Consider the following 21,943-nt stretch of genomic DNA (forward strand, 5'->3'; position numbering starts at 1 on the left):
GACTGCGGGCTGCAGCTCAGCGGGGAGGATGGACGCCGCTGCTACCCACTGGAGGGCCACCTCCTGTGTCGCCGATGCCACCTGCGGCGCCTCCGGCCTGGGCCACTTCCCTCACCTGCTGTGCATGTCACGGAGCTCTGAGCCGGGGCTGAGAGCCCGACCCTGGGGTTGTGTTTGTGCTTGCACGAGCCTGAGGTTTTGCGTGCGTGCCCATGCGTGCGTGGTTTTGCGTTGAAGCGCGCATGTTTTTCTGCGCAGGCGCGCGTTTTCTGCGTTCGCGCGTGTTTTTCTGCGTAGGCGCATTTTTGCGTGTGCGCTGGCGACGCGCGACCCAGGTCAGTGCCAGAGCTTTGTGTCAGGGTGGGCGCGGCGGCGGGCTCCCACCCCACCCTTATCCCCACCAGCCACCGAGCTGCTGTCCGAGGGGCCGGCCCCGCGGCGAAGCTATTAATATTTATTCACCGTCTGTGCCTCCTCAAGCCGCTTTTTTTCTTCCGGGCCCTGCCTGCTTCCCGCCCTTCCCCCCACCAGCGGCTTTCCCTTTCGGGACCCCCTCCCTGTGCCCGGTAGCCTCGTGGCGGGGGAGGCTCCCAGACCGGCTCTGGGTCGCGTAGCTGAAGATGGCCATTACCACGTGCAGGGGTGCGGGATAAACGGCCGCTGTCCTCCGACTGGCCTTGGGGCAGGAGCCAGTTTCCTTGAAGCGAAGGGGTCTGGGATCCCCTTCTAGAGCGCCCCGGGGCTGGGTGTGGCTTGGCAGGCGGGGATTTGGGGAAGGGCACGCGTATTTGTCTCTTAAGCGCCTTGCCTGCTGGTTGGGTGGGAAGGGTTCATTGTTTGGGTGGGGTCACTGGAGGGGGTGAGGAATGACCGCCCTCAGGGAATGGGGCCTGTGAAGGACCCCTGCCTTTGGCCTTTGGTCACTGCGGATTTTGGTCACCAGGATTCCGATGGGTGTTTACAGCCGTCATCTCGCCCTGGGCTCCTTCCCAAACCCTCCCATCTCAGCCTCGCTAAAATAACGCCTTCTCACTCAGAATTCCAGTCACAGGTCTCGGTCAAGAGAGACCGCGAGGGGGCGCCCTGCCCACTTGTTGCAGGAAAGCACTGTGTATTAGGCTCCACGACAAAAAGCATATGAGTTGACTTAAATTAAGTTTTTCCTTTGAGAATATTTTCATTTTCTTTAAAAGAATATAGTTTTCTTTTAAAACCTTGGTCCACGGTTGTTATTTCTTAGAATCACAAGCTCAAAAATGTCTAATTTGTGTAGCATACAGCTAGTGTTCAAATGGTAAAAAAGCATTGTAGTTTGACTATGTTTTTGTATAAACTCCTCTGAAATCTCAGGCTTTTGACTAGCGTGGGGTTTTGTTTGTGTCAGTGTCCTGAAAGCGGTGACCTAATGAAATGTGGTATGTGGAAATGTAGATTTTTCTTTTTCCCTCTGAAAGACACATCAGCATTGGGAAGCTTGGACTTCTCATTCATTCCTAATGTTGGATTTGCACTGGTGGGTGGCCCGGGCAGGCCCTTGCGGCTGAGAGACCCCCTAATCAGGATAACCATCACAGTGATTTTCATGGAATACTTTAAGTCCACTTGTTCCTATGAGAACTGAACCACCTTCTTTTGACTACTGTTCTTATCCATGTGTGAGATTTGGGATCTCTCTTGTAGGGTTATTCATCTGGGGGAGCCCGGCTGTAGGAAGTGAAGGTTGTCAGGAGTGCCCTTGGGGATAGGTAGGAGGGGAAGTGGCAGCCATCAGGGTCCAAGCTAGTCTGAGAACTGGAACCGGAAGGCCCCCTAGTGGGCAGAGGGCGCAAGTACATGGTGAGTTTGGGGATTGTTATTTTAACGCAGAGGTTGTCCTGAGATGGGGAAACCGTGTGTCTCCTGAGGAAGGGGCTTCAGAAGGATCAAAGTGGCTTCTTGGAGGAGCCGATCCCAGTGGGTCAGGTGGGAGTAAATTCCTGGGACGGGTGGCTGTTTCTGGCTTTCTCTTCCTTCTGAGCTGGGCTGCTTTGCTTTCTAGCCCATTATTGCAACGCTTTTTTGCTGACTGCTTCCAGTGTCAAAGCTGCTTTGCCCTGGGTTTCTCCTTACTGCAAGTGCAGCGTGTATCTTTTCTCTTCCTTTGTGTCTGTTGTGGAGGTGACCCCCACCATTGCTTTCCTCACCTGCTCTATCCTGGTTACTGTGGTCCCCCACACAGATGAACCAAGTCATCACAGCATGGAGCCCTCTTCGAGTTCATGTTTCAGACTTACCAAAAGTCAGAGCCAAGGGAATGCATCTCCGGCTGCTCTTTCTCTTTGGGCTCCAAATACAGAAGCCCTGTATTGGCTTTTCCTATGGCTGGTGACTGCCACCATCCCTCTAGCCCCAGAGCCTTTGCACATGCAGGTCACTCTGCCTGGACCCATTGCCTGCCCATAACTTTAATTCCTGATCAGAACCTTCCAATCTCAGCTACACAAATAAGCCAGCCTCCCAGGTATTAACATTTCACCAAACACCCAGAATTTAGGGCCCTGGTCTGTAAGCTCTTTTTAGGGAGAAGCATCTTCTAGTTCATTGTGAGGAATTATGCTGACCTGATGGCTGTGGATCTGAGGAAGCAGTGTGAGAGTCAGACTCTGAGGCAGGTAGATCACCCATGATTATATACGGCAGGGTGCCAAACCCACCTGTCCTTAGAATGTCTCCCCTGATGTTGACACCTGATGACACCTCTAACTGTCTTTTGTTAACTGCTGAACTTTCATGTACCGAGAGAATAAGAATTCTCTTGATGGTACATCTCCTTACTAGAGGGTAGAGACACTCTCAGGCCAGGTTCTATCTGAGTTGTTTACTCTTATCTTCACAGTGCCTGGCCTGTGGTTACTGCAGCTTGAGCCAGACCCTGTCCTGACCTTTAGAGTCTCAATTTAGGACCTTTCTCCCTCACTGATTTGCACCAAGTACAACCTGAGTTGCCAGATGAACGAGTCACAGGTGGGATAAAAGCACAAAAACAGGTTTCCACAAATACTGTACATGCTGCACATCAAGTGTGTGTCCTAGGAAGTACACACACACTTGTGCCTTTGTGGCTGGAGACTCTTGAGTGCTTGGTCCACTGCTATGTGTGTGTGTGTGAGACAGAGAGGTAGGGAGGTTGGTTGAGGGGAATGAGAAGGGGAGGAAGGGAGAGGAGAGGAAGACATGGAGATTGGGAGTGAGATAAGAGAGGGGGCATGAGATTGTGAGAGAGACTGAGAGAACTAGATACTGTGAGGGATAGAGATGTTGAGAATACATTGTGAAAGAGATTGAATGTTTGAGAGTGACAAAGAGATGGTGAGAGAGGAACCTTGTGAGAGAGTTTGAGAGGGAGGTTCACTGTCTTGAGAGGATGACGGAACAGTGGAGAGAAAGATTGAGAAAGACATTGAGAGATGGAGTGAGCCAGAGGTGGGGAGAGATTGATTTAACTGAGGTGAACAGAACCTAGGGTCTTTCTCCCACAAGGCAGGGGGTCCCTAGGGCCTGGTGATTTGGAAATATTTGGATGACTTGGCCCACAAATAGATTCACCTTCTCTAAGTGACAAAGGCTGCGGTGTGTGTGTATGTGATGTTGGGTTGGGATGGTTTCTTGGAGGTGGGTTTTGACCATGGGGTGCCTACATGGCAGAATAGGAGTAAATGGTGCTCACTCCTCCTGGTCAGTGCTCCCTGCCTCTTTTTGGCCAGGAAACAAAGATGAGAGCTTGCTGAACCGTAGATAAACTTTTGAGTGCCTCCTGTAGGCTTGTTCTGGAGGGGCCTAGAAGCGAATAATAGGCAGTTGGGGTAATTATTTATGGGACCTGGGAGGGTCTGGCATAGGAATCTACAGTGGCAGAGGTCTGGAGTGCAAGGTGGGAGGAGGAATGACTTGGAGTCAGTGGGCCGATCCTGGTGGTGATGGACAGTTGAGTGGGATGATGAGTGGGGCTGTGCTCAACCACTATCTCCTACTGCCTCAACTCCCATCCCTAAGGCTGGTCTTCTATAGCTGATGCCCCCTGGGAGGATGGCAAAAAGGTGAGAGTGGACTCAGCCTTGGGGGCTTCAGGAGGGCCTTGGGTTTGGATCTGAGGACAGGTCTTGGGGTAGGGGCAGCGCCCATGTTGTTGATGACCTTCCAGCCAGCAGCTCTGGAGGACCTGCCTCTGTGTGGTGTGTGGACTTTGGGCCTGCATGTGCCTGAAGTGGGTATGTGGGTACCTGGCTGGGAGAGGGGTGTGCATGATCCGGGGACTCAGTGACTACTGGGAGCAGGCCTGGGTTTGGGGTTCTGAAATGGAAGGGTGCACATGACCTGGGGTGCACAGGAGGAGGCTCTTCTTTAGTTATCCCAGGAGTAATTCTGTGTGGCACCATGACCTGGAGTAGCAGACTGGTCTGAGGCTACAAGTGCTTATGAGGCCCCTGGTTTCTGGAGACAGAGCCCATGAAGTGTCTGGGAGCTTGGAGAACTGGAGGAACACAGCTGGAGTGGCAGATGCTTCCCCCTCCTATCTTCCTGCTCTGGTCCTGAGGACGCAGCTGGGCTTCCTTCTCTAACCCTGGGGGAGTGTGTCACAGGTGGGCCCTTTGCTGTCCTGCAATGAGGGTCACTGCAGAGGGCAGAGCAGGCCTGGGTGTCTCCCCAGGGACACCAGGGCCCTCAGGTCTCCCTGGGCTGCGGAGACTATGGCCCTGAAACATCTCGCACTTAGATGGGAAGCACTCAGCACTGGTGTCGGTGTGCCTGTCACACACACATTTGTCTGTCACTATCTGCTCACCTGTTGCTCCCAACATCCTACACTAGTGCACACCCTCCTCCACTGTGCTGTGCAGGTGTACCTGCTCATGTCTCAGACACACCTGTGCTGCCCCCTGGTTACGTGATGGCCCCACAAACTCTACCTTATCTTCCTGAAGTTACCTGCCACACACTTCTCACTGGCACCTGTGTGACCCAGCTCGCTCACTCCTCTGTGATAGTGTCTGGGCCATCAGTGCTCCACCCACGGATGGCCTTGTGGACACCAATGGTGGGGCTCAAACCCAGGAAGAGGCATTTCACTGGCCCGATGTTTACTCACCCTCCTTCAAACCCAGATTGCTTTGGGAACTTCCTTTTCCGTTTGAGCAATAGTACTAGAGGATTTCCAGGCCTCTTCAGCTGGGCTCTGCCTGCCCTGTGGTCTGGTGTGGCCACGTTCCTGAGCTGTGTGGGTCTCAGCCAGGGGCTGCTATCCTTGCAGACATGTAGGGCCTTTTGAGGCCTAACTCGTTCCCAAGCCACCCCTCCTTGTCTCCCTGCCCAGCTTGGCTCAGCTCTCTCCTTTCACATACGCGTATTCTGGTTCCCTGCAACACCTGAGTCACCTCTGGCCCTGGAAATGGGGGAATCACTGACCCTGGTGAGAAGGGCTCTCTCCAGTGTGGGAACAAGCTTTCATGGGGATGAAGGGAGTCCTACTGCCAGACTGGGGGGAGTCTTCAAAGAGGCAGAGGGCTGTGTCCATGATGGAGGAGATCAAACTGAGGAGGCCTGTACCATGCAGACTGGGACCCTGTCTCTTGCAGGGTTAGGAGCATCATGTGGGTGAGGAAAGTCCTAAGGGAAGATCATGAAGCCCTGGATGGGGGTCGGGGTATCTCACTGCAACATGTCAGTGGGAAGATTGCATTTAGCTCATGTGGACTGACCCACCCTCCCTTCATCTCCTTTCTTCATCCCTTCTTTTTTAAAAAATATTTAAAGAGTTTATTATACTTCATCTGATTGGAGAAAAAATACCTTGTTGGCTTTGGGACTGAGCAGTTGGGTGTATGTTTTCCATTTTCTTAAAGGTTAGGACAGGCTCGTGTGGGAGTGTAAAGAGAAAATTCTGTTTTACTCTTTAGAGATGTCTGCTGTGTGGAGCAAGCTGGTGGAGTTTGGAGCTCAGGGAAGATGAGGTCAGGGCAGGAGATATACATTTTGTAATTATGCATTTATAGGGATATTTGAAGTTGTGGATGAGATCATGTGGAGGGAGGCTAAGATCAGAAAGGAAGAGGAGGCCCAAATCTGAGCTCTGGGCTCATTTTTCCCTCAGCAAAGGGGATAGAGCAGGGGGTGCTAGTGATGTGGGTAGGCATGGAGAAGGGGTGGTTGAAGGTGGCATCAGAGAAGCCAGGGGGGAAAAGGGCAGAGAGAGGAGGACAGGAGGCTGCTGAAGGTGTTCAGACCTTGAACAAAGGTGTTTCAGAGCTGCAGTGGGGGTGACATAGATCTGAGCTCCTAGAGATGAAGAAAGGGAAGGAAAAAGGCAGCTAGCTCCCCCAGGTATATGGGGTGGAGGTACAGCAGTGGGAGGAGTTGGGTCAGGGTGAGTTCTTATAGGATGCTGAGGCCTGTTTGAGGCTCCCTGCCCACATCTCTTAAAAGCATGTACACTCCATGTGGGCATTCCCAGGGTTATCTTCCCCACCAGACCCTGGTCCACTTGGGGGCAGGGTCTGTAACTGCAGTGGTCACAGCTGTGTCCACTAGGAGTCCAACATCCACCTCCTAACGTGCTGGTGAATGTTGGTTAAGGGCCAATACTTGTAAAGCACTCAGGATGCTAACAGGTGAGTAATAAATACTCAGTAAAAATGCATAGCATATTAAAAAGCAGAGACATTACTTTGCCCACAAAGGTCCATATAGTCAAGGCTATGGTTTTTCCAGTGGTCATGTATGGATGTGAGAGTTGGACTGTGAAGAAAGCTGAGTGCTGAAGAATGGATGCTTTTGAACTATGGTGTTGGAGAAGACTCTTGAGAGTCCCTTGGACTGCAAGGAGATCCAACCAGTCCATCCTACAGGAGATAAGTCCTGGGTGTTCATTGGAAGGACTGATGCTGAAGCTGAAACTCCAGTACTTTGGCCACCTCATGCGAAGAGTTGACTCATTGGAAAAGACCCTGATTCTGGGAGTGATTGGGGGCAGGAGGAAAAGGGGATGACAGAGGATGAGATGGCTGGATGGCATCACCGACTCAATGGACATGAGTTTGGGTAAACTCCGGGAGTTGGTGATGGTCAGGGAGGCCTGGCGTGCTGTGATTCATCACAAAGAGTCGGACATGACTGAGCGACTGAACTGAACTGAACTGAAAAGTGCATAACTGTTGGCTGCAGACCAGGAAGTAACTGAAGACTGAGTGGTTCTGGAGGTCTTGCTCCAGATCCTGAGGGATGGAACAGTTAGAGATGCTCAGTGGCAGGCAGGCCAGCTTTGTGTGTCAGCACTGTAGCCAGCCCCTGAAACTGGACTGTGTCACCATCCAGGAATCTACTGCTCCATCACTACCCCCAGCCCAGGTCAAACCAGGAGAGAAGTAGGGAGGGACTAACTCAGGAGAGGAGCCATTTATCAACCCCCATCAGGATATGTCTCACACATTCATCCCCCAGCCTGGTTGATGTCTGTGGAAAGTGCCAGCAGCTTCACTCTGATTGGGAGGTGTCTGACACAGCCCCAGGGAGAACATTAGCTAAAAAGTAAAATAACTGGAGGCTTTCTGACTTCCTGTCAGGGCAAACAGTTGTGGATCATCAGTGGGTGAGCGAGGCACAGACTCTGTTTTAGGCCAGGTGGACATTCAGCTGAATCTCCCTGAAGACAAGTGATAGAGCTGCAAACTCTGTTTGGAGATCTCAGAGCAAGTGAATGAAGATGATGGTGAACAGCTACACATGGAGCTAAAGGAACTGGCTTTGGGGGAGGAGAGGCTGATTAGGAGCTGAAAGAAAAGAACTTTAAGATAGTGGCAGGATATCTTGAGTGTGTCCAGGCTGAGGCTGAGACTAGACCAGGGGAAGCTCAGTATCAGAGGGAACACACTGAACTTAAACAATCACAGCTGGAAGGCGATGATGAGCTGAAGGGTGTAGAAAACCAGATGCCTTATATTCCTAGGGAATGAAGCAAGCTGAATCCTGCTGGGAGCTGGATGGTGTTGCTACCAATGCCCTGGCCAATAGGATGGGTTTGAAGTTTTAGAGGTTTTGGTGTGTTCCCTGTGGAGTCTGAAGTCTCAGACAAATGTAAGGAGCTGCTGATACACTGGTCTGGGGTCTGTGTTTTATCCAGAACAGCAGGTTTCCTGGGCTGTGTGCAGCAGTTCGCAGAAGAGGCTGAGAAAGAGGACTTCCTTACAGGCTGGATGTGAGAGGGAAAGATGGAAGACAGAGGAGGCAGTGGTGGCTCCAATTCTGTCAAACCCAGTTCAGCTCTGAGGAACAGTGGACGGAAACTCTCAAGTTCATACTGTTGAATGTTAAGTAGGGCCTTGCTTGGGTATCCTCACAGTTTCATAATAAATTAACTCATTTTTTTCCTTATGAAGATACTTGCTTTAAAGATGTAAATTTTTTGTTTTGTTTGCAAAAAAAGTTGTAAATTAAATTCAGGTCAAAAAATAAATAAATTCAGGTCATATCAAACAGCACATGTTTACAGTATAAAAAGAAAAAATACAGGAAAAGCCACTCTTGCTGTAAAATATCCATTGATAGTTTCCAGAATTACAACAGGCCATGTATAGTGACCAGCCCATGTCATAATTTTGGCTCGTAACCCCATGCCTTTTCAAACTGTTATCTTCAAAGTGTCCAGTTTAAGTTTGCTTGTATTTTTTTTTAAAGCCTCAGTTGAATTGAGATTAGTGTGTTTTCACTGGATTTTATCTCTCTCAACTTCCTGTACTCAAAATACGAAATAGAAATTTTTATCTCCACTGAGATGATGAAATGTGTAAGCTACACAGTTGGGTAACGTGAGAAAAATGACAACATATAAGCTTTGTCTCATCACCATGTGATGTGATTGAAAGTTTGTACTGTAGCATGTCTCTCTTGGTACTAGGTTCTAGTACCGAATGGCCACTCTGCTCTGTGTTAGCGATAGGAAATGGTGTTGGATACTATTTCCCACCCTGAGTCATGTGGCCATTTTGAGTCTTTTTCCCCCTCCTTTTTCTGCTTCTGAGCCTCATCTCACCCCACAGTGCGGCTCTGAGCTTCCTTGCCTTTTCCAGTTGTCTCCCTTCCCACTCAGCTCAGGGCTGGGTATGACCCTCCCTTAGCCTTCATCAAGAGGAAGTGTGGGCTCAGTTCCTCCTCCTCCAGTGGAAACTCATTGGCCTGCAGCAGCCCTGGCCACCCTTGCCAGAGTCATAGGGAGCATGGCTTGAAAGCTTGTTCATGCTGTCCCCACCCTAAAGATGCTCCCTAGACCTAGAGCCCTTTCCTTTTCTTCTTCTTCTCCTTTTAAACATTTTATATCAAGACATATATGTACAGTGAAGCTAGAAAACATGTTCAATTTGAAGGAAAGAACACGCGGCAGTGGATCTGTTTCCTAGTGAAAGGTTGCTGCTGTGAGCCGTGAGTTTCGTCAGGATTCGTGCCCTCTGGAGGAGAGGATTTCATCCCAGGGTCTGAGACAAGGCTTGACTGCTGTTGCTGCTATGTCACTTCAGTCGTGTCCGATTCTGTGTGACCCCATAGACGGCAGTCCACTAGGCTCCCCCGTCCCTGGGATTCTCCAAGCAAGAATGCTGGAGTGGGTTGCCATTTCCTTCTCCAATGCATGAAAGTGAAAGTGAAGTCGCTCAGTCGTGTCTGACCCTCAGTGACCCCATGGACTGCAGTCTTCCAGGCTCCTCCATCTGTGGGATTTTCCAGGCAAGAGTAGTGGAGTGGGGTGCCATATCTGGCTTGACAACTTGGAGCTTTTTGTGTAGCAAAGTTTTATTAAAATATAGAGCTAGGGAAAGCTTCTGACATAGACATCAGAAGGGGACAGAAAGAGTGCCCCCTTGCTAGTTTTTAGCAAGGTGTTTTATGTCGTTAGAAAGCTACTAATCAGATAAGAGAGAGACCTCAAAGCTGAGGGAGTTTTACCAGGCTCCTGTCCCACAATATGCATTTTTGAGATGGGATGGCACAAAGTGTGTTTTCCCTTGGCCATCAAACAATTGATAGAATACTGGTTGGTTGAGTCAGTATCAGCCCAAGGTTTGAGGAAAGAAAAAGTCTCAGGTGGAACCATTTTGAAGAAAGGCGGATTCCAAAGTAAATACATAGTTTCATCAGCATAGCTTAGGAAAAATGTTTCCATAAGAAAAACACATTGGTTAGCTCAAGGCAGAACCAGGTGGAAGCCTCTTTTAATTTTGTATAGAGAAGGAATAAAAACGTTTGCCACTTGTGATTTATTTCCTCTTGCCACTTGGGAACCTCTGACCTTCCTGCCTGTTACCCTTTTATTCCCCCCTTTTCTTTTAGGAGAATTATATTGCTTAGGGATAGGGGTGCCATTCTCATTCCTTAACTGCTTCTGAGCTGACAAGGGGCATTGCCCCTAAATTGGTGAGGCAGCACATTGTCCTAACCTTCCTATTGAGGGTCTCTGATCCAGAGGCCCCAAGTAGTAGCTGGAGGAAGCTGTGGCACTCATAGGAGTTTGGACAACCATTTGTAACTTAAGAGCCTTCATGCGGCTAGAAACAAATCCAGCTACACAGTTGCAGATGCAGGGAGCAAACAGCAAAAACAGAACAATCAGAATTACTACAATTAAGACAGTTTTCCACCATGGGCAACTAGTTAACATCTCCCAAAGTGAAGCAACTGAGGCTTCAGAGTACCCATAGCCTGAATCATCTTGTTCAGGTGTTTAATAAAGTGAGTGACATTACTGCTTATTGTAAATATTGGCACAAGTTTCTCCTCCTGTGACTGTTAGAATATCTAAGGCCAATCTGTTGTTCAGCATTAAGGGCTGAAATAGCTTTTTGAGAATCTTGGCTTGTTGAGTCAAGTTAGAGCATCAACTCTTAGCATAATGTCTGTAGTTCCCAGAGAGGGAATGAATATTGCAGCCAGATAATCATGCCAATGAAATACAGACCTTGTCCAACGATTCTAAGGTGTGGCAAATTAGCAGGCTTCTCTGGAAGCTCTGAAAATATGAAGCCATGAGTAAAAGCTAGACCTGGGGTGCTTCTCCTTATCCAGCCAGGGGCAAGCCGTGCCTATAGGTAAGAGCCACATATCCATGAGGTCCCACTTGGTGCAAGCCAGTGTGACTGAGGGATCCAGTCTCAATCAATGCCTGGCTAGGCAAAAGGAGGACCTGTACTGGGGCTGGAAAATACAGGAATGATTACATGTGTATTTCTTGAGGCAAAAACCCCAATTGTTTCCAGTCATTATAGTTGTTCTAACTTTTGGGGATGGCTCTATTTGTTCCCAGCATATGAGAGCACTAGACATTAGGCGTCCCTTTTCAGGAGTTAGCCATATGACCTCATTCCATATTTTACAAATATCAGGCAAAAATCCATCAGATCTAGACCCATTTGTCTTCTTAGGTGCAGCTAAATCGTCATTAAACCAAGTTAAAACAATCCAAATTAAAAGTTACATTATGTCTGTAGTTAAGGTGTGAAGTGTTAACACCAGTCCATTTTAGGATTGTTAGGTGTCATCAGATTAAGAAGAGGCATTACATATGATTGTTGTTGTCGAAGGTAGTCGCAGACTAGGAAAAAGTCCTTTCCTTGAAGTGGAGACGCCCACCACAGGAAGTCTTCCACTGATGAGGAGGGGCATGCTCTGCAGATCCAGCAATTTGATTGTGGAATATGGCTTAAGAATGAGCCCAGGACAGGAAGGCATTATCTTGAGAGTTAAACAGCAGAATCAGGATTTGGGAGTCAGCAGAAGCAGACCCATATATAGATTATCGGGCTCATTTGAAAAGTGAAAAAGTAAAAACAGAGAATAAAGATAAAATGATTGGCTTAGCCTGAGGGGTCAGGATGCCAGTTTTTAACTCGTGTCGTGCACCCACATCAATTCCTGGCACCTTGACAGTTGTGGGAGAAGAAAGAATAACCTGGTTAGGGCCTTCCCAGAGGGCCTCAAGAGATGTCCCCCCACCCCCGCACCCCCGGTCCCAGTGTTTTTATCAGGGCTTTGGTTCCTGGCTTAAACCATGGCTTGTTTGACTCAAAGGCTGGGTCATGTGTCACCTCCTGGAGTTCTTGTGATGCCTGTTGAAAAGCTGAAATCTGCCACAAAGTTTAAACTTAGTTATTGGTTCTAACAACAGTGACTGACAAATTAAACTCTGACTCTGTGGGCAAGCTCAAAACAGATGCTTGCAGGAGAGCAGTTTGTAGAGCCTTCAAAGCCTTTTGAGTATCTAGAGACCAAACCAGTTTGTCGGTTTGGGCTTGCTGAGTTTCAGTTACAAGTTTGTATAAAGGCGGGGCAAGTTCCCCATAACCCGGAATCCAAATGAGGCAGTAGCCTGTGACGCCCCCAAATCCTCTTAGATGTCTTAAGTCGTAGGTAGGGGATGATTTAGTATAGGCTTAATTCTCTCAGGGCCTGTGGCCCTTGTCCCTTTTGATATGATTAGGCCCAGATACTTAACAGATTGTTGACAAAGCTGAGCCTTTTCCCTTAATGCCTTCTAACCACAGCCAGCCAAAAGGTTTAGGAAGCCTTCTGAGGCTTGTGAGCAAGCTTCCTCTGTCTCAGAACAGAGCAGAATATCATCTACGTATTGTAATACCAGTAGCCCCACTGCCTCGGGGATATTAAAGTTTTGTAGGTCCCGTGACAAACTCTGTCCGAATAAGTGAGGGCTGTCATGAAACCCCTGGGGCAAAACTGTCCAGGTTAACTGAGAAGCTCGCTGGGTAGGGTCTTCAAAGGCAAATAAAAATTGACTTTCCTCTGCTAATGGTATAGAATTGAAGGCATCTTTTAAATCAATTACTGAAAAATATTTAGCTCTTCAGGAATTTCAGACAATATAGAGTATAAGGATTAGGCACCATGGGGTGTAAAGGAACCACAGCCTCATTTATTATTCATAAATCTTGAACTAGTCACCGTTTATCATTTGACTTTTTCACACCCAAAGTAGGAGTGTTATGTGGACTGTTACAGGGAATTAATAGCCCCTGCTCCTTTAAATTTTCAATGATATCTTTTAACCCTTACTTAACCTTGAATTTTAGAGGATACTGCTTTTGATGTGGAAAAACGTGTGGGTGTTTGAGCTTGACAGTGACAGGAATAGCATTTTGTGCTCGACCCACAGTTTTTCCATCAGCCCACACTCTAGGATTTATATTTTGTTCAATTAATGAGGGAGAAGGAGAGGGCTCCATATTCATGAAAACAGAGGCATGGACCTTGCTCAGTATATCCATCCCCAAAAGGGGTGAGGAGACTCTGGCACGATCAGAAACTCATGTGAAAACAGCACAGAGTCCTAGTTGCAGCTTAGAGGACAACTGAAATAATAACGTTTGGCTTGTCCAGACATTGCAGTTACATTAGTGGATTGGGGAGAAAGTGGGCCAGGGGCTTCAGTAAGCACAGTAATTTGCCCTGGTGTTCAAATGAAAATCGACTGGCCCCCCACAGTCATTAATACCTTGGGTTTCTCGGGTGTAATTAGAATGGGAGCTTGTGTGGGGACCCCTGGGCACCTTTAGTCCTGATTGTCTTGAGAGTCCAACCCCTGGGTCCTATGTCTCTGGGGGCAGTCTCTCCTCCAGTGTGGTTCTTTGCAGATCGGACATGGACCTGGGGGCAACTTAGAAGCCTGAGCGCAGTTCTACTTGAGGCGCCCCTTTTCACAGCAATCGCAAATCTGTCCCTTTCCCCCTGGGTCCCTCTGGGCACTTTTCTCAGGCTGTCTCAGAACGGTTCTGACCACCATTATTAGGGCTTCAGTCTGTTCCTTGGTCTTTCTCTGTCTTTCCTTCCTCTCCTCATATTCCTTGCCATAATAAACTGTCTAAGCCAGTTGTAACAGATTATCTAAAGACTGATTTAGTTCATATGCCTGTTTTAGTAGCTTATAGTGGACATTAGGAGCCAACTGAGTGAGAAATCTATCCTTTAAGATAATTTGTCACTCTTTACTTTTGGGATCAATCTCTGTGAATCTGTGAAGGGCTTCTCACTGTCTAGAAATTTACTGGGTGCTTCTTTTCCTCTTCTATGTTTGCCAGTTTGGCATAATTTAAAGTCTTAGCATGTACTCGCCTGAGTCCTTCAAGAATACATCGGACAAAATGACTCTGATTCCATCTTCCTTTAGCCGTGTTATAGTCCCAGTCTGGTTCTTTAGTTGAGATTGCCGGATTCCCAATAGGGAGGGTGGCTATCTCGTCCTCCCTCTTTCCTGCTGATTCATTGCCAAGCCATTCATCTCTACAGGCAATAGCTCTCTCCAAAACTGGAGTTTTTGAGTCAGGAGTTAGCGTTTGCCCCAGGATATGACTGTGTGGATCACAGTAAACTGTGGAAAATTCTGAAAGAGATAGGAATAGCAGACCTCCTGACCTGCCTCTTGAGAAATCTGTATGCAGGTCAGGAAGCAACAGTTAGAACTGGGCATGGAACAACAGACTGGTTCCAAATAGGAAAAGGAGTACATCAAGGCTGTAAGTTGTCACCCTGCTTATTTAACTTATATGCAGAGTTCAGTTCAATTCAGTCACTTAGTCATGTCTGACTCTTTGCTACCCCATGAACCACAGAACATCAGGCCTCCTTGTCCATCACCAACTCCTGGAGTCCACCCAAACTCATGTCCTTTGTGTCGGTGATGCCATCCAACCATCTCAGACTCTCTTGTCCCCTTCTCCTTGTGCCCTCAATCTTTCCCAGCATCAGGGTCTTTTCAAATGAGTCAGCTCTTTGCATCAGGTGGCCAAAGTATTGGAGTTTCAGCTTCAACATCAGTCCCTCCAATGAACACCCAGGACTGATCTTTAGGGTGGACTGGTTGGATCTCCTTGCAGTCCAAGGGACTCTCAAGAGTATTCTCCAACACCACAGTTCAAAAGCATCAATTCTTCGGTGCACAGCTTTCTTCACAGTCCCAACTCTCACATCCATACATGATCACTGGAAAACCATAGCCTTGACTAGACGGACCTTAGTCGGCAAAGTAATGTCTCTGCTTTTGAATATACTATCCAGGTTGGTCATAACTTTTCTTCCAAGGAGTAAGCGTCTTTTAATTTCATGGCTGCAGTCACCATCTGCAGTGATTTTGGAGCCCCAAAAAATAAAGTCTGATACTGATTCCACTGTTTCCCCATCTATTTCCCATGAAGTGATGAGACCGGAATCTCATGATCTTTGTTTTCTCAATGTTGAGTTTTAAGCCAACTTTTTCACTCTCCTCTATCACTTTCATCAAGAGGCTTTTTAGCTCCTCTTCACTTTCTGCCATAAGGGTGTGTCATCTGCATATCTGAGGTTATTGATATTTCTCTTGGCAATCTTGATTCCACCTTGTGTTTCTTCCAGTCCAGCATTTTTCATGATGTACTCTGCATATAAGTTAAATAAGCAGGGTGACAATATACAGCCTTGATGTACTCCTTTTCCTATTTGGAACCAGTCTGTTGTTCCATGTCCAGTTCTAACTGTTGCTTCCTGACATTATGAGAAATGCTGGGGTGGATGAAGCACAAGCTGGAATCAAGATTGCCAGGAGAAATATCAATAACCTCAGGTATGCAGATGACACCACCTTTATGTCAGAGAGTGAAGAAGAACTAAAGAGCCTCTTGATAAAAGCGAAAGAGGAGAGTAAAAAAGTTGACTTAAAGCTCAACATTCAGAAAACTATGATCATGGCATCTGGTCCCATCACTTTATAGCAAATAGGTGGAGAAACAATGGAAACAGTGACAAACTTTATTTTCTTGGGCTCCAAAATCACTGAGATGGTGATTGCAGCCATGGAATTAAAAGACGCTTACTCCTTGGAAGGAAAGTTATGACCAACCTAGATAGCATATTAAAAAGCAGAGACATTGCCAACAAAGGTCTGTCTAGTTAAGGCTGTGATTTTTCCAGTAGTCATGTATGGATGTGAGATTTGGACTATAAAGAAAGCTGAACTCTGAAGAGTTGATGTTTTTGAACTGTGTTGTTGGAGAAGACTCATGAGCGTCCCTTGGACTGCAAGGAGATACAACCAGTCCTTCCTAAAGGAGATCAGTCCTGAGTATTCATTGGAAGGACTGATGTTGAAGCCAAAACTCCAGTACTTTGGCCACCTGACTTGAAGAACTGACTCATTTGAAAAGACCCTGATGCTGGGAAAGATTGAGGGCAGGAGGAGAAGGGGACAACAAAGGATGAGATGGTTGGATGGCATCACCAACTCAGGGGACATGAGTTTGGGTGGACTCTGTGATTTGGTAATAGACAGGGAGGCCTGGCGTGCTGTGGTCCATGGCGTTGCAAAGAGTCAGACACGACTGAGTGACTGAACTGAACTGATATATCACATCCTTCCAAGTAAGATCATAAAGCAGAGTAACACCCTTAAGGCTCTAACATATTTTTCTGGGTCCTCCAAATAGTCTCCCAGATCTTCCTTGATTCTTTGTATTTCTTGATAAGAAAAGGGCTTATTAACTCTTATAGATGGGTTATTTTTCCTGGTGGGTGTTTCATGGAGAGGCAACAGCTTGTGTGGCTGTTCTTCAGCCTTTCTGACTGCCCTCTGCATATGATCCTAGAGGATGAACATAAAATCAAAGGTGTCTATAATAGCCAGGACATGGGAGCAACCTAGATGTCCATCAGCAGATGAATGGATAAGAAAGCTGTGGTACATATACACAATGGAGTATTACTCAGCCATTAAAAAGAATACATTTGAATCAGTTCTAATGAGGTGGATGAAACTGGAGCTGATTATACAGAGTGAAGTAAGCCAGAAAGAAAAACACCAATACAGTATACTAACACATATATATGGAATTTAGAAAGATGGTAATGATAACCCTGTATGTGAGACAGCAAAAGAGACACAAATGTATAGAACAGACTTTGGACTCTGTGGGAGAGGGAGAGGGTGGGATGATTTGGGAGAATGGCATTGAAACGTGTATACTGTGATGTAAGAAATGAATCGCCAGTCTAGGTTTGATGCAGAAATACAGGATGCTTGGGGCTGGTGCACTGGGATGACCCAGAGAGATGATATGGGGAGGGTGGTGGGAGGGGGGTTCAGGATTGGGAACTCATGTACACCCATGGCAGATTCATGTCAATGTATGGCAAAACCAATACAGTATTGTAAAAAAAAAAAATAAAAAATAAAAATAGTTACATGATAGGGGGGGAAGAAAAATCAAAGGTGTCCCTTCTGAGTGTCACTACACCAGTATGTGTGATAGCAGAAGAGGTGGTGAAGGGCTAGCTAGCAAGGATAAATTGATTTTTGTCCTTGAGCTATTAAGCCAATCCTTCCAAAGCCACCAACGAGCCTTCTCTGGCCCGCTAAGAGCTAGCTTTACCAAAGGAAGAAGCCCATTGCACTTCCAATCTGACCAGATCCTGGGATTCCCGATCTATGTCCTCAAAAACCTCATGGTCACCAGTGGTGCTACTATCCATATAGATTGGAGGCACAGCCGTGATAAAGACTCACTTTCAGGTTGCTACCCTCTGAGGCAGGCAGCTAAGAGAGCAACTTCTAGCCTGAGAGATGTTCTGGGAGATAGAGCTCCATCCAGCTACCAAACGTGCTCTTGTCTGTAGTGCGCGATACAACAACCAACATTGTGGATTGCAAGTCCCTTGAAAGTCTGTGATCCAACAGGTTTGGCTAGTAGTTCTAATTCCTCAGGCAGTTACAAAATGGTCAAAAAGACCAGGAAAAGGTAACCGAGAAAGGAATGTTTGGTCCACATGCTTCACCCATTTCTGGCCACTTCCCTCGCAGGAATGTTGGGTGCCTCTTGGCATTGGCAGGTCAATATAAACCCCCGACAAGGCTCCCCTTTTTGGGGCTGTCTTCAGTCATTACGAAGCACCATGAAACCACAGAGCAGGGCTCAATACTTGCTTCGTGGCTAAATCCACCTCTTTCATGCTGCTTTCACGCACATAGGCACACCGTAGAGTTAGTAAAGTACAGCAGAAAATGTGTTTACTAGGAGAGCAAAGAACTAGAGCTCCAAGCGTCCTTACCTTGTCTTGAGGATCTCAGATGAGCCCCCAAGATGAATGTTTGCTACTGTGAGCCGTGTGTTACGTGACTGTGTTATTTGTGTGGGATTTGTGACCTCCAGAGAAGAGGATTTTGATCTGGAATCAGAGACAAGACTTGACTACTTGGAACATTTTGTGTAGCAAAGTTTTATTAAAGTATAATAGAGATAGGGAAAGCTTCTGACATAGACATCAGAAGGGGACAGGAAGAGGGCCTGCTTGCTAATTTTTAGCAAAGTGTTTTATGTCTGTTCAAAAGCTATTAATTGGATAAGAGAGACACCTCAAAGCTGAGGGAGTTTTATCAGGCTCCTGTCCCACAATATGCATTTTTGAGATGGGATGGCACAAGGTGTGTCATCTCCTGGCCATCAAACAATTGACAGGAATACTGGTTTGTTGAGCCATTATCAGCCCAAGTTTTGAGAAAAGAAAAAGTTAGTCTCAGGTGGAACCATTTTGAAGAAAGGCAGATTCCAAGGTAAATACATAGTTTCATCAACATAGCTTAAGAAAAACATTTCCATAAGAAAAATGTGTTGGTTAGCTCAAGGCAGAACCAGATGCCGTCAACACAGAATTAAAAGAAGCCTCTCTAATTTTGTGTAGAGAAAGAAAAAAATCGTTTGCCACTTGCAGTTTATTTCCTCCTGCCTCTTGGGGACCTCTGGCCTTCCTGCCTCTTACCCTCTCACTAGCTGGAGAGATGAAACATAACCAGCACCACCCTCCATGTGCCCTGCTCTGAACACACCCCCTTTAGTTACCCTCTCGTGCTAAATCATGTGTTGATCCCTCCTTTACTTCTCTGTGTAGTTCTACCACCTATTTATGTATCCTTAAACATTTTACTGTTAAGTATTGAATGCTTTGGGGTTTTATATTAGTTGACTCATCTAAATGTTTTCTTCTGTGTTTACTTCCTCTGCTCAACCTTGCATTTTACGGATTCATCCAGGATTACGTGTTGGTGTAGTCATTGGTTTTGATTGCTGGGTAATATTCCATTGATGAAGATAACAAGTGATTTAACCATCATATTGTTGATGGGTATTTTGGGTAGTTTCTGTTTTGTAGAGAACATATATATGCATGTTATTATACATTATTATCTTGTTTAATATATTCAAGAGTCTCTCTAGGATATATACCAATGAATCCTAGAGTATATGTAATAGTTCACGTTTCTAGATCTTGTGAAATCATTTTTCAAAATGGTGGTTGTAATAATTTCCATCCAATCCAAATTTTAAGATTACTGCATTTTTACTTCTATTTCTCCCATATTACATCTAATCCATATTATATATACAATCATGTGATTGCATGTGTCAATCATGCTGATACTTCCAATTCAAATTCAGGACTACAGCGTTTTTACTTAACCTCTTTTCTCTCTTCTATGCCACGGATCAAGTGTTCTGTAATATCTTATGTTTTCTTCTGGAAGTTTTGCAGTTTTAGGCCTTACCTTTAAGTCTTTAACCCCTTTTGAGTTAATTTTTGTGACTGGTATAAGATAGGTGTCTGATTTCATTCTTTTGCATATAAATATCCAGTTTTTCTAAGACCATCTATAATGATAGAAGTATCTATCCTTTCCTCATTGAGTATTCATGACTTCTTTGCCAAATGTTAGTTGATCTTACGTGCGTAGGTTTGTTTCTGCACTCTTGATTCTATTCCATTAGTCTGTGTGTCTGTTTCTATGCTAGTACCATAGTGTTTTTGGTGGCTATAGCTTGGTAGTATAGTTTGAAATCAGGAAGTGAGATGCTTCCAACTTTTTCCCTCTTTCTCAAGATTGCATTGGCTCTTCTTGATCTTTTGTGGCTCCATATGAATTTTAGGGTTACTTTTTCTGTTTTTGTGAGAAATGCCATTGGAATTTTGATAGGGATTGGGATTAAATTTATAGTTAGCTTTGAGTGATATGGACATTTTAACTATTAATTCTTCTGACCCATGAACACAAAATATCTGTTTATTTGTGTCTTCAATTTATTTAATCAATGGCTTATAGTATTTCATTTCATTGATTAGATTTTATTCCTAATTATTGTGTTTTCAGTGCTATTATAGTGGGATTGTGTGCTTTTGTTTTCAGATAGGTCATTGTTAGTATGTAGAAATGCAGCTGATTTTGTATGTTGCTTTTTTACTTTGCAACTTTACTGAATTGATTAGTTCTAACAGCTTTTTGGTGGAGTCTTAAGGATTTTCTATAGGTAAGATCATATCATCTGCCAAGAGAGACAGTTTTACTTCCCCCTTTCTAAATTGGATGTGTTTTTTTCTGACCTCATTGCTCTAATTAGTATTTCCAGTACTGTGTTGAATAGGAGTGGTATGTCTAAGCAACTTGTTGCATTCCTGGTCTTAGTGGAAAAGCTTTTGTTTTTTTCACCATTGAGTTGATGTTAACTGTGGGCTTGTCATGTACGGCCTTTATTATGATAAGATACCCTTTCTGTATACTTAATTTGTTGAGAGTTTTTAATCATGAAAGGATATTGAAGTTCATCAAATCCTCTTTCTGCATCTGTTGAGATGATCATATGATTTTTATCTTTTATTAATTGGGGAAATCATTTGCATTATATTGAATCATCCTTGTATCCTAGAGATAAATACCACAATTTATGGCATATAATTCATTTAATGTACTATTGAATTTGGCTTGTTAATATTTTATTGAAAAATTTGCATCTATGTCAGGTATATTGGCCTGTAGTTTTCTTGTGTCTTTATTTTATTTTTATTTTTATTTTTTTTCTTTTTCTTTTTTTTTTTTCTTTTCTTGTGTCTTTATAAGGGTAATGTTGGTCTGTACTGTGTTTTTGGAAGCGTTCCCTCCACTTCAATTTTTGAGAAGAATCTGAGAAGGATTAGTGTTAATTCTTTAAATGTTTGGTAGAATTCACCAATGAATCTAGCTGATCCTTGGCTTTTCTGTGTTGAAAGATTTTTGATAACTTATTCAATCTCCTTAGCTATTTATATTTTCTCTTTCTTCATAATTCAGTTTTGATAGGTTATATGTTACTAGGAATTCGTCCATTTTGTTGGTTATTTTTCCTTCCATCAATTTAAATACATTATTCCAGTCTCTCCTGGCCTGCTGATAGCCTTATGCGGGTTCCCTTGTATGTGATTATTCTAAATTCTTATAATTTGCTTCATAGAACTCTTCCTGGTTGTCACCTTAACAAATTTGACTTTGGTGGTTAAGTCAAACTGTCCCCTTCACTTTTAATATCTCCACAACCCAAGTGAAAGCTTTCATCCATCTGTTTAGTGTAGTTGATGCTGAGGCATAACAGGGTTTATTGTGTTATAATATTTTAAAATTTCATATTTCCCTGATGCTCAGCATCCTCACAAGCAGACTATAGAATGGTAAGGCTGGTCTGCTCCATAAGTTTCCCTTCCTGCCCTTCCATGACTGTAACCTAGAAACATTCAAATGCATCACTGAAATCTGCTCAAACCTTTCGCTTGTGTACTCTTCCCTGACCCTCATTTATGGCATTTATCCACTGGTCCTCGGTCATGCTTGGTGGAACCTGTTCTCCTGGTGCTCCTCCCATGTGGCTCCCTAGGAGGTGTGCTGTTCTCACTCTGAGACCTATGAGTACAATATTAATAAATCCTTTGATTTCATATGCCTTTTTGAGTATAATTTTTATAGCCTTGTTGAAATAATCCTTAAAGACCCCACATTTACAACATAGTCATCCCCTGTGGCAGTCTGTGGGGGCAGATAAGCTATGTCCTTGTCCTTCCCCATGTTTGGAGCACTTTATCTTTTTTGAGTCGTGCT

General features: G+C 45.3%; 1 protein-coding gene and 1 pseudogene across 2 annotated transcripts in view; both read left to right on the top strand.

Moving 5' to 3' along the window:
- WTIP (WT1 interacting protein) overlaps nucleotides 1–21,943 on the top strand; it is a 78,599-nt gene that overhangs the window by 24,304 nt on the left and 32,352 nt on the right. Inside the window, exon 8 of one of the 2 annotated variants that reach the window (XM_015100553.3) lies at nucleotides 1–1,349. The exons of the other annotated variant lie outside the window; for it this stretch is intronic. Within the exon in view, the coding sequence (XP_014956039.2) occupies nucleotides 1–141 (141 nt within the window). The 3' untranslated portion in view covers nucleotides 142–1,349. Of the gene's footprint in view, nucleotides 1,350–21,943 lie in introns of those variants that run through there. 2 annotated transcript variants of the gene reach the window in all.
- Nucleotides 300–21,943, top strand: part of LOC132657750 (beclin-1-like) — a 31,048-nt pseudogene continuing 9,404 nt past the window's right edge.

Source organism: Ovis aries, chromosome 14 (genome assembly GCF_016772045.2).
Source record: "Ovis aries strain OAR_USU_Benz2616 breed Rambouillet chromosome 14, ARS-UI_Ramb_v3.0, whole genome shotgun sequence".
Taxonomy (NCBI): Eukaryota; Metazoa; Chordata; class Mammalia; order Artiodactyla; family Bovidae; genus Ovis; species Ovis aries.